Source organism: Phoxinus phoxinus (genome assembly GCF_949152265.1).
Source record: "Phoxinus phoxinus genome assembly, chromosome: 2".
Taxonomy (NCBI): Eukaryota; Metazoa; Chordata; class Actinopteri; order Cypriniformes; family Leuciscidae; genus Phoxinus; species Phoxinus phoxinus.
The window spans coordinates 49,070,137-49,086,355 of record NC_136877.1 but is presented as its reverse complement, the minus strand read 5'-3'; the positions used below and the strand labels follow the sequence as shown (position 1 = coordinate 49,086,355).

Sequence of the window (16,219 nt, the reverse complement as noted above, 5' to 3'; positions counted from 1 at the left end):
TAAATGGAGTCTGAGCAGTTGTTCACCAGAGGCTACGGCAGAAACAGCTACAACAGCATCACGAGCGCTAGCAGTGACGAAGAGCTTCTCGATGGAGCCGGCGTCATCATGGACTTCCACACAACAGAAGACGACAACCTTCTCGACGGGGACGCGTCTCCAGGTAAACCCACACACTGCAGCTCAAACATACACTACATACACTCAAACATACACTACATACACTCAAACATACATTACATACACTCAAACATACACTACATACACTCAAACATACACTACATACACTACATACACTCAAACATAAACTACATACTCTCAAACATACATTACATACACTCAAACATACACTACATACACTCAAACATACACTACATACACTACATACACTCAAACATAAACTACATACACTCAAACATACATTACATACACTCAAACATACACTACATACACTCAAACATACACTACATACACTCAAACATACATTACATACACTCAAACATACACTACATACACTCAAACATACATTACATACACTCAAACATACACTACATACACTCAAACATACACTACATACACTACATACACTCAAACATACATTACATACACTCAAACATACACTACATACACTCAAACATACACTACATACACTCAAACATACACTACATACACTCAAACATACACTACATACACTCAAACTACATACACTCAAACATACACTACATACACTCAAACATACACTACATACACAACATACACTACATACACTCAAACACATACACTACATACACTCAAACATACACTACATACACTCAAACATACACTACATACACTCAAACATACACTACATGCACTCAAACATACACTACATGCACTCAAGCATACACTACATGCACTCAAACATACACTACATACACTCAAACATACACTACATACACTCAAACATACATTACATACACTCAAACATACACTACATGCACTCAAACATAAACTACATGCACTCAAACATAAACTACATGCACTCAAACATACACTACATGCACTCAAACATAAACTACATGCACTCAAACATAAACTACATACACTCAAACATAAACTACATACACTCAAACATACACTACATACACTCAAACATACACTACATACACTCAAACATAAACTACATACACTCAAGCATACACTACATACACTCAAACATACACTACATACACTCAAACATACATTACATACACTCAAACATACATTACATACACTCAAACATACACTACATACACTACATACACTACATACACTCAAACATACACTACATACACTCAAACATACACTACATACACTCAAACATACATTACATACACTCAAACATACATTACATACACTCAAACATACACTACATACACTCAAACATACACTACATACACTCAAACATACACTACATACACTCAAACATACACTACATACACTGAAGCATACACTACATACACTCAAGCATACACTACATGCACTCAAACATACACTCAAGCATACACTCAAGCATACACTACATACACTCAAACATACATTACATACACTCAAACACTACATACACTACATACATACACTACATACACTACATACACTCAAACATACACTACATACACTCAAACATACACTACATACACTCAAACATACACTACATACACTCAAACATACACACAATTTTTTTCCGATACCGATAATTCTTTATATTTGAAAGCCGATAACCGATATATTGGCCGATAAATCTAAACCCAAATTTGTTGTATCATTTTTGAGAGACTGATTACAAAAACAAAAGTCTCACCATTTAAATCCATGTCCCAAGCACACAATTATAATAATGTTCTCATGATAATTTTATGTCGCAGATTTGCGCTGCACGTGTTGCACTGAACTTTATTTTCCTTTTTTGAAGTGATTCCAAACATATTTCAAGCAATTCAAAACCATCATGGTGAACAGTCTCATCTGAAGAATTTAATCCATTATTTATCGGCTTAAGATAATCGGCCAAATTGTCTTATTGGGTTGATGATAACGATAACAAATTATGGAATTATCGTGCAGATATATCGTGCATCCCTAGTTCACTCCTGGTATTTAGATGTGTTTTGGTGGATCGGATCACAAGTGGACGACACTCACACCGTGTCCTAACCAGACGCGATGCGATAAGATCCAGCGACAAATCATTTGTCTGTCCACACTATACATGACGCGACTGCGAGATGCGTATGAATCAATCAAAACCCACAGCCAATCAGAACGGCGTGTGGGCGGAGTCTTGCGGCGAGTGCACAGCCAATCAGAACAGCGTGTGGGCGGGGTCTCGCGGCTGGTGCACAGCCAATCAGAACAGCGTATGGGCGGAGTCTCGTTGCGAATGCACAGCCAATCAGAACAGCGTGTGGGCGGAGTCTCGTGGCGAATGCACAGCCAATCAGAACAGCATGTGGGGGGAGTCTCACGGCGAATGCACAGCCAATCAGAACAGCGTGTGGGCGGAGTCTTGCGGCTGGTGCACAGCCAATCAGAACAGCATGTGGGGGGAGTCTCACGGCGAGTGCACAGCCAATCAGAACAGCGTGTGGACGGAGTCTCGCGGCGAGTGCACAGCCAATCAGAACAGCATGTGGGGGGAGTCTCGTGGCGAATGCACAGCCAATCAGAACAGCATGTGGGGGGAGTCTCACGGCGAATGCACAGCCAATCAGAACAGCATGTGGGGGGAGTCTCACGGCGAATGCACAGCCAATCAGAACAGCGTGTGGGCGGAGTCTTGCGGCTGGTGCACAGCCAATCAGAACAGCATGTGGGGGGAGTCTCACGGCGAGTGCACAGCCAATCAGAACAGCGTGTGGACGGAGTCTCGCGGCGAGTGCACAGCCAATCAGAACAGCGTGTGGGCGGAGTCTCGCGGCGAGTGCACAGCCAATCAGAACAGCGTGTGGACGGAGTCTCGCGGCGAGTGCACAGCCAATCAGAACAGCGTGTGGACGGAGTCTCGCGGCGAGTGCACAGCCAATCAGAACAGCGTGTGGGCGGAGTCTCGCGGCGAGTGCACAGCCAATCAGAACAGCGTGTGGACGGAGTCTCGCGGCGAGTGCACAGCCAATCAGAACAGCATGTGGGGGGAGTCTCACGGCGAATGCACAGCCAATCAGAACAGCATGTGGGGGGAGTCTCACGGCGAATGCACAGCCAATCAGAACAGCGTGTGGGCGGAGTCTCGTGGCGAATGCACAGCCAATCAGAACAGCATGTGGGGGGAGTCTCACGGCGAATGCACAGCCAATCAGAACAGCGTGTGGGCGGAGTCTTGCGGCTGGTGCACAGCCAATCAGAACAGCATGTGGGGGGAGTCTCACGGCGAGTGCACAGCCAATCAGAACAGCGTGTGGACGGAGTCTCGCGGCGAGTGCACAGCCAATCAGAACAGCGTGTGGGCGGAGTCTCGCGGCGAGTGCACAGCCAATCAGAACAGCGTGTGGACGGAGTCTCGCGGCGAGTGCACAGCCAATCAGAACAGTGTGTGGGCGGAGTCTCGCGGCGAGTGCACAGCCAATCAGAACAGCGTGTAGGCGGAGTCTCGCGTCAAGTGCACGGCACCAGAGAGTAGGGGAGACGATTGAAACATGGGACGGATGAAACATTGAGATTTCCTTGAAAACCACGCACGTCATATACGTTAAATTTCGTCAGCACGTACAACACGCAATGCCTACCAGACCCGCGAAAACATTTCTTCTTTACATCATGCCGTTTTGGAGTTAAAGCTGGAAAGGTATTTATTGTATTTATTGTTTCATGTGCCATTGTACTGATAATACGGCAGGTGTATTAGTCCTGCAACACACCCTTAAGTGTGCAATATCAGAGTTTGTTAGTTTAAGGGCAAAACAGGTTTAACTGGCGGGAGGCGCTGTCGGGACGGTTGAAACAGCGCCTCCTGCCAGTTAAACCTGGTCATAGGAAAAGGCTATTCAACTAGAAAACACTCAATATGACTCAAGGAAGAAATATAAGAAAATTAATTGTAAACGGATTTGTAATTTGTAAACGGATAAACAAAAAAAAATGTATTGGGCGATATATCAAAAATGGTCAAAATTAACCTTTAAATTAAAATAAATTACAAAATATGTTTGTAACAATATGTACATAAGTTACTTGTCAGGTATTGTTCATAAAACCAAGCATTAGATGAATAGTTTCCGTTTAATCCGTCCCACCCCCGTGTTGCAACCGTCCCGCTCAGGCGTTCAAAGTTAATTTTTACTTTAATCATTCTATATTTGTACCGAATAACACACGATACCAAGAGAACACATATGTGAGTTGTTGATCAAACACACACAAAAAATCTCTCTGTAACCTTATCTTAGAAAATGACGTTTATCTGAAGAAAAGACCAGCAAGAAAATATGATCAAATTCACAAATATTACACATTTAAACATTATTCAAATACATAGGCTACTGAGTTACTAAAACAATCTTTGTCAAATAATACATTTGTTTCTTTACAGTTGAACGTTCTTGTTTCCATTTGTTTAATTTCAAGATCTGAGGTGAATTATCCAGTGTTGCTTTTACAGCTCAAAGCTGGAGCACTAAATGATATTCAAAGTCACATGACACGCTTTTAACATGAAATAAAGAGATTCTCATCGCCACACTTTGAGTTTGTTGTTCCAGCGCGACATCGCAGAAATATAGAAACCGTTTGTAAAATAGAATCGCTTGCGTACCTATATAACGTATATAAATACACATTTTTACAAGTTAGATGCGAACCCTGTCATGTTGAAATACGTGCTAGTGATTGTTGTTTTCTACAACATTGTGTCAGTATAAGAAACAATCAATCAATCAATCAATTTTTATTTATGAAGCGCATGAACGAACCACAGCTCAAGTGGTTATTATTATTATTATTATTATTATTAACAGACACCTCTTAGAGTTATGATGTTCACTCGTGTTTTTGTCTCTTCTGCTCACCAAGGCTGCATTTATTTGATTAAAATACAGTAAAAACAGTAATATTGTGAATATTATTCATATTTCACAAAATATGTGAATTTCACATATTTCACACAGTATAATTTAAAATAACTGTTTGCTATGTGAGTATATTGTAAAATGTAATTTATTCCTGTGATCAAAGCTGTATTTTCAGCATCATTACTCCAGTCTTCAGAGTCACATGATCCTTCAGAAAGCATAATAATATGATGATTTGATGCTCAAGAAATATTTCAGATTATTATCAATGTTGAAAACCGTTCATATTTTTGTGGAAAACTAATGTTCAGGATTCATTGTAAATATAAAGTTCACAAGGACAGCATTTATTTGAAATAGAAATCTTTTGTAACATTAAATATGCATTTACTGTCACTTTTGATCAATTTAATGCACCCTTGCAGAGTGAAAGTATTAATTTCCTTTCTTTTGAGTGGAAGTGTGTTGGGTCAGTGGTTCTTTTGCCAGGTGTGTGTGTGTGTGTGTGTGTGTGTGTGTGTGTGTGTGTGTGTGTGTGTGTGTGTGTGTGTGTGTGTGTGTGTGTGTGTGTGTGTGTGTGTGTGTGTGTGTGTGTTTATCAGAGCAGTGGCTGAAGATCATGAAGAGGTCTTCTATGAGTGTATTTTCTGCATGAGATCGGTTCCTCATCATTAGTAAGTTCATTATTCATGAGTCTGGCAGACCTCTGTTGAATGGACCGGCAAACACAACAAGAGTCTCTGGGAAACGGGGAGGTGTCACATTTCATTCAACAACAATCCCTGCCCTGTCAGACTCGCTCAAAGAGAGTTACCCGTCCGGCGCGGGCGAAGCTTCGGGGAAAACCCGGTACGGCTCAGGATCTGGGGGAGAAAAATCTAATTTAAGTTTTCTGATAAAATTTTTAATTGTGATTTAAAATGTGATTTTAAAAAAAAGATATTAAGAAAAAGATACCAGGTTTGCCGTCTTGTTTGTAGGGCTGCACAATTTGGCCAAAATGTGTGACTATGTACCAATATGGCTTTATTATAATAATAAAAAATATATATTATTATTATTAAATAAAATATAAAAACTACTTAATTAATACAGAATATGAAATATTACTATTGTAATATTTGAATAAAAAGAAATATTTAAGAAATACAATATTTAGTTAATTTCGTCATGTACAATTTGAACAACATTTTGTTATATCAATATGGATGTAAAATTATAGTAATAATTATATTATAATAATAGTAATAATTAACAAAGTATTATTAAAAGAATGAAATAAGAAATATTACTCTTATAATATTTCACCAAAAAATATAAGAAGTATGAAATACTATATAAAACACTGCTTTTATTTTATATTACAACTGTAAAATTACAATACTAGGCCTAATATTTATGGCTGTTTTAATTTGATTTATTAATGCCCATTTTGCGCTAACATTTTGTGAGCATATATCAAATATATCATAGTATATGGATAAAATAATATATACTACAAACTACAAAATAAAATTATTACTATTGTAATATTTAACAGTAAAGTAATATAAAAATTAGTATTTAAGAAAAACTATAATAATAATACTTTTATTTTACATTAAAACTTGTAAACTTACAAGACTAACATTTAATGGTCGTCTTTTAAACATTAAATCATCAAGTTTTTATCCTGATACCCTTATGTTTAGGCATGTCACCTTCACAAATAATAGCGATTTCGGTTTTTATTTTTTAATCTGGAAGATCTGGCATGACTGAAGGTGACCGTCACACCGGTCCGGAAGCGTGTGGATATAGAGAAATGCCACATGGGAACCAGTTTGACTGCCCCGTCACCTCGAGTGAGTTTAGACTGGTATCCTCTTACTCCGGTTGTTGCTGTGTGAGAGTACGTGTCAGATATGTTGCTGTTTATATCCTCGGAGTGATGAAGGGGGTCTCCGGCGCTTCACACTCACAGGTGTTCAGTTTCAATACTCCGCGTGCGATGATTTCTGAACCAGAAAACACTAACAGGACTGAGGCGCTCTGATTTAAACACCATAACAAAGCCTATGGGTGACCTCACCACATAGTCCAGAGCTGTTGCCTGGCAACAGCAGGATTATTGCTAAAGGTAAATGGTGATTGTGGGGTGTGTGTGTGGGGAGTGAAGGTCTACTTTTACTGAAGTGTGTGTGCACGTGTGTGTGTGTGTGCGCGCGCGCGCGCGTGTGTGTGTGTGTGTCAACAAGTCACCTTTATTTACATAGCGCTTTTTACAATGCAGGTTGTTTCATAACATATAATGGTGTCAATGCAGACAGATCAATAACATTGTTGAATATTAAGAGTCCCCAACAAGCCAAAGGCTACAGTGGCAAGGAACCAAAACTCCATCAGGTGACAGAATGGAGGGGAAAAAATATAATCAGAAATTGTTAAATTATTAATTATTAATCACAAATGGCAAAAAAAAGCCATAGGGTTTTGAAATGGTGTCTACAGTCTCTATAATGCAAAGGCTTTTGTGCGCTGCTTTCATGTCATATTCAGCCTGAAATATCGCCGAAGTGCTTCTTATTTACACAGTTATGTATACATTTGAAGACATCGTAATATCATTTTACCGTCCATTCCGCGAGTTTTTTATATTTATTTATTTATTTTTAGACAAAAGACAAACATGAAACATTAACAACTATAACAAGACATCCAGAAGATAAAAAAAAAAAAAAAGGTTTACCGAATAAACCGTGTGTGAGCGCGTCTTGGACGTGCTGACGTCACCGGCTGCCGCATTGACGCACTGGAGTGACGCAATCACGCTGCTGTCTTCTCAATCTCACTCAGTCCGCGCTGCTGATCATGGCCGCCGCGCTCTCTCCTGCTGCCCGAGCGCGCCTGTGACCCGAGCATCGCGATGATCGGTGTGGAGGAGGTCTCCGCAGACCCGTATCTCCCGTACGACGGCGGAGGGGACACGATCCCCCTGCACGAGCTGAGCGGCAGAGGTACGTCACTGTCCGACCGACCGCGGACCGAGACACTCATCGCCGATAATCGATTATATATATGCGTACGCGCGCGCACCTCACGCATGATCATGTGTGTTGTCAGTGTCGGTAAGCTTTGAGCGCGTTTGCTGACAGGAGACAGTTTTTCACACGCACTAATACTAGGTGTGTGTTATTACATCAGTGGGGAGTGTGTTGCAATGTACTCATAATATACGTGTTGCATTTGCAAGCAATAACGCACATAATGCGACAGTCCACTCGTCTCGCACACTCATGCCAATGCATACAGCGTGTTATATTTTATGTGCGTTATCAGAATTAAAACGATTTATTTATTTATTTGATTCCTTCCTTGTGACGTGTATTTTGTGCATGCGTATGTGTGGGTTGCTAGACTTGTTTTTGTTTTGCTACACCAAAATCAGATAATTATGTAGTTTAGATCTACTGATGGCATTGGGTTTGTGTAAGGTTTTGGTTTAGGGCATAGCAGATATCATAAACTTAGTAAATGGACACGGTAGCATCTGTGAGTGTGTGTTTTGCACCCATATCTCAGGAGATTTCAAGGTGTGTGTTATGTATTTTTGTTGTTGCGCCCTCGAGTATGGGGTTATTATAGTGAACTAAAACCATTAAAAAAAGCCTTTTCATTGCTTATATTACTTGCATTTATTCTATTTCAGCTAGTTGCCTAGGCACTATCAAAACCAATACATAAAACTATACTATCTCAATAATACTAAAGTAACACTGAGTTGTTTAATTTGCCAGTCATTCATAATTCATAATCCCAACAGGAGAGACTTGTTGCTCTCTTCTGTGTGAGTGCCGTAATGCATTAAGGATAAAAGTCACATGACTTGAAGAATAATCCATCACGATTCTCTATGACCCTCCGTATGGCTGTGAAATCCATTATTTGTGTTTCCAGTAAGCGTGCTTGACTTTTCAGCTCATCCAGCGACATGTGCCACACTAACACCCAGAGTTCAGCGTTTTCTTTGGTTGCAGTCACAAGCAGTGAGGGATTTTTCTCTTTCTCAGTCTTAAAGGTGCAGTCAGTGATTTCTGAGAAACACAGTTGATATTTGAAATCAACCCAAACACACACACAACCAGGGTCCGAAATTAACTTTTTGGCTCACCTGCCACGGGGACTGGTAGATGAAAAAATCCACCAGACAAGCATATTTTTTACCGGCCAAAATAATAAACAGCCTTTTTGTGTCACATATACATTAATTTCAGTACATTTAATTGAGATAATAAGGTATTATGTTGAATACAAACATAAAAAATTGTCCAGAGCAAAATTTGAAATGTAGGCTATAATAATTTTTTTATTTTTTATTTTACACACACACACACACACACACACACACACTCTTAATCTCTCTCTCTCTCTCTCTCTCTCTCTCTCTCTCTCTCTCGTTTGTTGAAAGGAATGGCTACTGTTCATTTAGCTGTTCATAATCTGTCCATTACTGTTCACACACATTTCTGTCATTTTCTATCTGAAGCTATTGCCTGCAACATTGAAAACTCCGGTCTCTTGTGTTTAGCGCGAAAGCTCACGGACAGTCGTGCCGTGTGCCAGCTGCTTTGAAGCGAATATCAGTTTAACTGACTCGTAACGTGTGGAATATCTCACGACCTCCCGAGTGTCCGAACATTTTATTTTATTATTTATTCGCTAAACGGAAAATCTACCAGCATTTGGTGCTTGGCGGGTGTTAATTTCGGATGCTGAAGACAGCGGTTAGGAGACGGTGTCACTTTCGGGTCACTTTCGCCTGGCTCCACTGAGAGAGCGAGAGAGAGAGCGCGCGCGCGACCGGGGCTCGCTCTCTCTCTCTGCTCGTTCTTCAGTTAAACATGCGCCCTGTCACACGCGCAGCAGTTCGTCTACATTCGGCTACTCACCGATCAGATAAGACTATGGCGAGACAAACATTTTATTAAAAACATTTTATTACATTACTATTTTGGTATGAACATTCACCCGCCAGCGTGGCGGATAGCCTTTTGAGATTTACTCGCCAAATGGAAAATCTACCCGCATTTGGCGCTTGGCGGGTGTTAATTTCGGACCCTGCACACAACCCTCCCTTCATTGCTCCGCCCATAAAATGCACGAACACGCTATGCAAGGGTGGATGTCCCTATCATAGTAGAAGACAAAGTGAAGATGACGAACGAATGACAAGAACAAAAAAAATGTTTTTTTTTAGAGTTAGAGTTGGGTGTTGTTCGCCAGCAGCTCCAGACAAACAATGACACTCAAAACTGTCGGTAACGAGTCTGTTGTTATAGGAAGGAGGCGGCGGGAACAGCGAACATTCAACACACTTTAATAATAAAATAAACCAATACAAAATGTAAGTAAAGACGGCAGCCCCTCAGGGACGACTGCTGTCACTTATACAAAAACAAAACATCAAATAAAATAGTCCAGGCCTGGGGCCTATACCATGAAGCCGGTTTAGGTGGCTAGCCAGCTATGTTTCAGCTTAGTTTCCGCCAACCCTGGGTTCTAGGTACTATGAAAGTAGCTCGGCTTTAATCGGTGTTCGTTGCCATGGTATCTTACGCTGCACGGCTAACCTGCTCCGGGGCAGGTTAAGTTCTGGATTCGAGATCTCAGACTGAAGTTTGACCAATCAGCTGTGAGCAAAGAAACATATAGGTGACGTAACTAATTCCCAGTGTTTGTTGCAATGGCTTTACATTTTCTTCCAAATCCTGTGGACATCTCAGCGCAAATTGTTAGACGAGCACATCGTAGAGAAAGAGTTTTTAGCTGGACAAAATCCCCTTGCCTTTCCTGATAGTTTGTATGAAAGATACAGATTTTCTGCGGAAGGAATATCTTATCTTTGCGAACTTCTTGAGCCGCACATAAATAATTTAACATGTCGAATTAATTACAAGTGTGTGTGATCAAATGTTTACAAAAATAATAAAAGGTTGTGTGTAAATACTTTGAATTATATTTTTATATTTTGTCTTTATCTGCTGCCAAGAACGTTTGGAGTTGCATCTAAAAATAAATCAATATTAATCTTTATTAGTATATACATGCGCAGTTTTTATATATTATAAAAATATAGGCTATATTTCACACACACATACATTCATAGCCTATACATAATTTTACATGAATAGGCAACGTAGCCTATTTGTTTAGAGTACACATTAACGCAATCAGCAATCTTTCTCCAACTGTCTTCTCTTGCTTTGGCAGCAGAGACCGTATTGTTTCGAGCTTGTAATACATGCTTGAATTCATCGTAATTCTGAATGATTATCTCTTGCTCCTCCGCGGAAAAAATATATCGCTCTCGCTCTCCATATCGAACGCGCGATTGGTTGTTCGGTGCCAACGTCACTTTGGTATGTGCACGCGCTCGTGGATCAATCATAGCTTAAGATCAAAGCCTGAGTTGACAGAGAAAGTTGATGAGCTGCGTCATGGTACCAATAAAGCCTGATTGCATCGGTTTGGTTTTGTCAACTCAAAACTAATCCTGTAACCCCGAGTTTGTTCAGCTACCTTCATGGTCCAGGCCTGGTCCTCTCTCCATCTCCACTGTCGGCGCTCCTCCGCGAGAGATTCGAGACCGGTGCGTCGCGCAGGTGATGCTCGTCATCAATCACGCCACTCGTCCTGTTACTAAACTAACATTACAACAGCAGCTTGTCCTGGTTCTGTGAAACTGAGCAAAACCAATGTTACTCACGTCACGTGTGGAGCAGAAACAACGCGACCTCAGCGGCAGGTTTCAGTCTGTTCAGCGCTGGAAAGCTTTGCTAATACAGGGCACAACGCTAAGGATTGTTTCTACTGGCCCAGTTTTTTTATTTCTGGTTGGGCCAGTGGTTACAATTTTCACTGACCCCACAACAAAATTAATAAAGTAAAAGAAAAGAAAATGGGCCTAAAAAACAAGCCTAGTATTGTTCTCGTCATTTTTGATACATGTAACCATAATAAATAAGGTTATGACACCAAAAGCTACTAGATTAACTCATTTAAACAGTAATAAAATGGGAACAATGCATTGGAGAATCGGTTTTTATTTGATTTTATTAAACCCCTTCCTGACTGAGCAGATCGTTTCAAGTCATTACTCATTACTTCGTTGCAGGCCACATGCTGCACAAATTATTTATATATATATATATATATATATATATATATATATATATATATATATATAATATATCTGCTTCTGTGTTGCCTGTTATCAGGTCTGGATGAGGAGCGGCGTGACTCGACTCGTGAAAACGTCTTTAAATATGCCGTCAGGTGAACTCGGTAATCCGTGAGCAAACGCCGCCGTTCAGTGCCAGACGAGCCACAGCGCAAACACACACGTCTCTGTCATATTTAGCAGGGGCAGACGAACATGAACCGAACACAACACACACACACTTCTCACCTCACGGGGTTAAATAGCACGTCCCTTTAAAATGTCCGCTTTGGCTGACGTTCTCAGTGTAATGTTGAATCGAATTGATATTCTGCTCAATGGTTAAACTGTGAAGCAGTTTTAAAGATATAAAAGTAAGTTTGTCCTGTAAGACTGAATGTCAATTTTCAGCTCAAATGAGTTAAATTGACTTGAAAAGCGTCAGAGTTTAAGACTTGTGATCCTATTAGCTGTTGATTATTAAAATTATTAATCCAATATTGATATTAATGAAGTATTAAAATAATTATAAGTGTAGTTTGTGTCTCTCTGCACTGGCTGATTTTTTCACTTATTTTGTACTTAAAACATAAACAGAACAAATTGCACTCGTAATAAAGACATATTCTCTAAAAGTAACTCTTAATATCGTATGCAGCGCTGCTTCTCAAGCAAATGCATCTAGTTTTGAGAAGGTTTAGATGGAGGACTTGTAAAGCAAGTGGAAAAAACACTAGTTTCTGTTTTTCATGGTAATGCTTTGGTTGCTTTTGCACTGTTTTTTGTTCACAAAAACAGTATTTTGGTGTATTTCTGCATATATATAATGTTTTAGCTCATTTGATTATGCTTTGAGCTGCCGATAAAAAAAAAGAAGTGCTTGCCACATTTTACCATGCTTAATATCCTCCCGTAAGCAGTGCAACATTGTGAAAGATGCCAGTGTAAACGGCCACGTGTGTTTACACGCTAAACATGCACTTCCAGTGTTTCTGTGCAGAAAGACCAGATGATCTGCACAGGAAGCAAATGGACTTTAACAAGCCGTTTTGTGAAAGCTTGAATTGCAGGTTTGTCTTGTAAGCTGCTCTGGCTCTCACACAAGCACACACTCCTCAGTGAACTGTGTCTGCTGTCGTGGCCTTGAGTCGGCCCGAGGGTCTCTCTCTGTGAGTCAGCGGGACGCTTCGGCTCGGAGGGGGACGTGTGCGTCAGATGAAACCAGCTGCGGTCTGATTTAATCTCTGCGGTTTGTTTGAACGCAGCAATCGTGTTCCTGTGAGGAACGTTGAGGGGGTTTCTGGTCAATAATTGTACCCCTTAAAACTCATCTTTGATCACCAAAATGACAGAATTACTAAATTCTTCATGTTTTTTTCTTCATGGCTTAAAACATCTTGAATGTAACTCGACACCCTTGCCTTATTTAGTATACGCGGTTCTATGAATATGCAAATGAGCCCCGCCTCCACTCACTCACTCACTCATCTCAGAGATCCACTGGTTGACGGTCACACGTTGATCTGATTGGTTACAAGGTAGTGTGTGACGTCAGAAACACCAGCGATTTCAAACCGTGTTTTTGAGACTGTCTTTGGTTCACTGCAGTTTTAAGCAGAACACACTCAGCAATGCTGTCGACTTATGAACTTACACATGATTTGTCTTAAAGCATATTACAAACACCACACACACATAAACAACATTAAAAGCTGGATTTTACCACTTTAAATATAGTTTATAGATTCTCTCTATTGTTAACGTTTTAAATTTCCCCTTGTGAAATCTTAAAAGTCCTAATCAGGTGACTGTCACATGACTAATGGTTTGCAGTGTGAAAGGAGTCGGAGTGTGTTGTTTTTCTCACACCCTGACGGTTATATGGGATTGTTTTTTAAACGTTATAGCCATGAACAAATAAAGGCTTTATATATTGTTTTTTCTAAATTCTCGAGTGCCTTGTATATTTTTAATAGCTAATGATCTTCAGTGTCATACTCTACTAATCCTCTGCCATTCAGTTCTAACAGATTTGATTAATAAATTAATATTCAATAAAATTAATATTCTATCAATATTAACACAAAACATGAATGTTGATAAAATTATATTAATATTTAAAAGTATTAAGTGAAATAATTGCTGTCAGATATAATTACAAATATTAATACTAATTGATAATAAAGTATAATAATGAATAAATAATACAATAAGCTATTAATATGAACTCAAAGCAGTACAAAATATGAATTAATATTGTATTCATATTAAAAGGTATTAAAATGAAATAATAGCCATTATCTATTATTTGAAAAATAAATTGAATAATCAAAATATATTAATTAATGAATAATAATAATAATAAAAATAAGCAAATCGTTCACACTAAACAATAATATTATTAATATTTACTTGGTATTATAATAATTATAGCTGTTTATGAAAAATACACAATATATAATAATAAAATAGCTTATTGCTAAATTAATTAATTGAGAAAATTACTACTATTATTAAAACAAACTATTAACTGTTTATTATTAACAATATTAATAATAATTAAATGATAAACAAAATACGTAATTTAAAAAAGTATTAATAACACAACAATGAATCAAGTCAAGTCACCTTTATTTATACAGCGCTTTTACCAATATAGATTGTTTTATATCAGCTTTACAGTGATAATAGGAAACTGAAGTCACAGAGATGGTTTAGGCTTTACAACAGATCTAGAATAAAGTTATTGTCCAGCTAAAGTATTAAAATAAGAATTGCTATTGGCTGTTGATTATTAAAAATAATAACGGTAACTAATAAATAATAATATTGGTAGAATTCTTTCAATATGATTTCATGCGTACCTTTTTGCTAATGAGTCATGCTTTCCTTGTGGTTTTGTGCCCTTATTAATAACAGACCTGCAGCCACACACACACTTTCCATCTCCTGCTAGTCTAGATGTTGATCTCGGCTGAATGCGGCCGGCGTTTGCCCTCGTCACATGATGCATGTATTTATATTTGTAAGAATGACATTTCATCTGCTATTTCTGGGTTTACAGGAGCTTTTTCTTCATCAGTGTAACCTTGTTACAAGCCGTTTTCTTGAGTCGCCGGGTAGATTAGTTTCTAGAAAAGGGAAGTGTGTACAAGTGAGTGTTTCTCTAGCGCGTGACGGTGTGTGTCGCTCGGATCTGTGTGTTAAAGCTGATTAGCTGATTATCAGCTGTTGTGTTTTGGTTACGGCCTCACCGGTCTCGGGACACGACACACACACACACACACGTCCAGATGACCCAGATCTCGGCCTTCATCGAGTCGGCCACTGTGGGCATCACAAAACATGTTATAATGAGTGTTGAATGAAGGTGCAGCTTTGGTGCGTCGCAGAGTTGAATGACTTGAGTTGAGGTTTGTTCAGTTCACTGACCTCAAGTAAGAGCCACTAAATAGTAAGTGTGTAACGATTTACTCGGTGAATCATCCATCTCAAATCCTGCATCTCAAATCCTGCCCATGCAATTGCGCTTCTATCTTGGAAACATGGGACTTTTGAATTGTTTATTGTTTGGATATAATCATTGACGTCTATGGTAGTGGAAATCACCTTTTGAAAGGAACTTGGCGCTTCAAATAACGATTGTATCATTACATCGTTCAAAAACGCTGATTCATCCAGTAATGAAACAAGTGAAGTCTTAATGAGTGAGTCATTGAATCATTCATTCAAGAGATTCGTTCAAAAACGCTGATTCATCCACCCATAAAGACTTCACTTGTTTTATTACTGGATGAATCAGCGTTTTTGAACGAATCTTTTGAATGAATGATTCAATGACTCACTCATAAAGACATCACTTGTTTCATTACTGAATTAGTTAATCATTCATTCAAGAGATTCGTTCAAAAACGCTGATTCATCCAGTAATGAAACAAGTGAAGTCTTTATGGGTAAATCTGTGAATCATTTATTCAAGAGATTCGTTAAAAAACGCTGA

At 39.1% G+C, this 16,219-nt stretch overlaps 1 protein-coding gene across 12 annotated transcripts in view; it reads left to right on the top strand.

The window, feature by feature from the left end:
* clcn3 (chloride channel 3) overlaps positions 1-16,219 on the top strand; it is a 65,017-nt gene that overhangs the window by 17,966 nt on the left and 30,832 nt on the right. For 7 of the 12 annotated variants that reach the window (XM_079605364.1, XM_079605357.1, XM_079605367.1 and 4 more), the window contains one exon: positions 1-163. This exon is cut by the window's left edge and continues 13 nt beyond it. In XM_079605364.1, the coding sequence (XP_079461490.1) occupies positions 4-163 (160 nt within the window). In that variant the 5' untranslated portion in view covers positions 1-3. Of the gene's footprint in view, positions 164-6,765; positions 7,141-7,801; positions 8,018-16,219 lie in introns of those variants that run through there. The other 5 variants (XM_079605360.1, XM_079605368.1, XM_079605359.1 and 2 more) reach the window with 5 other exon arrangements.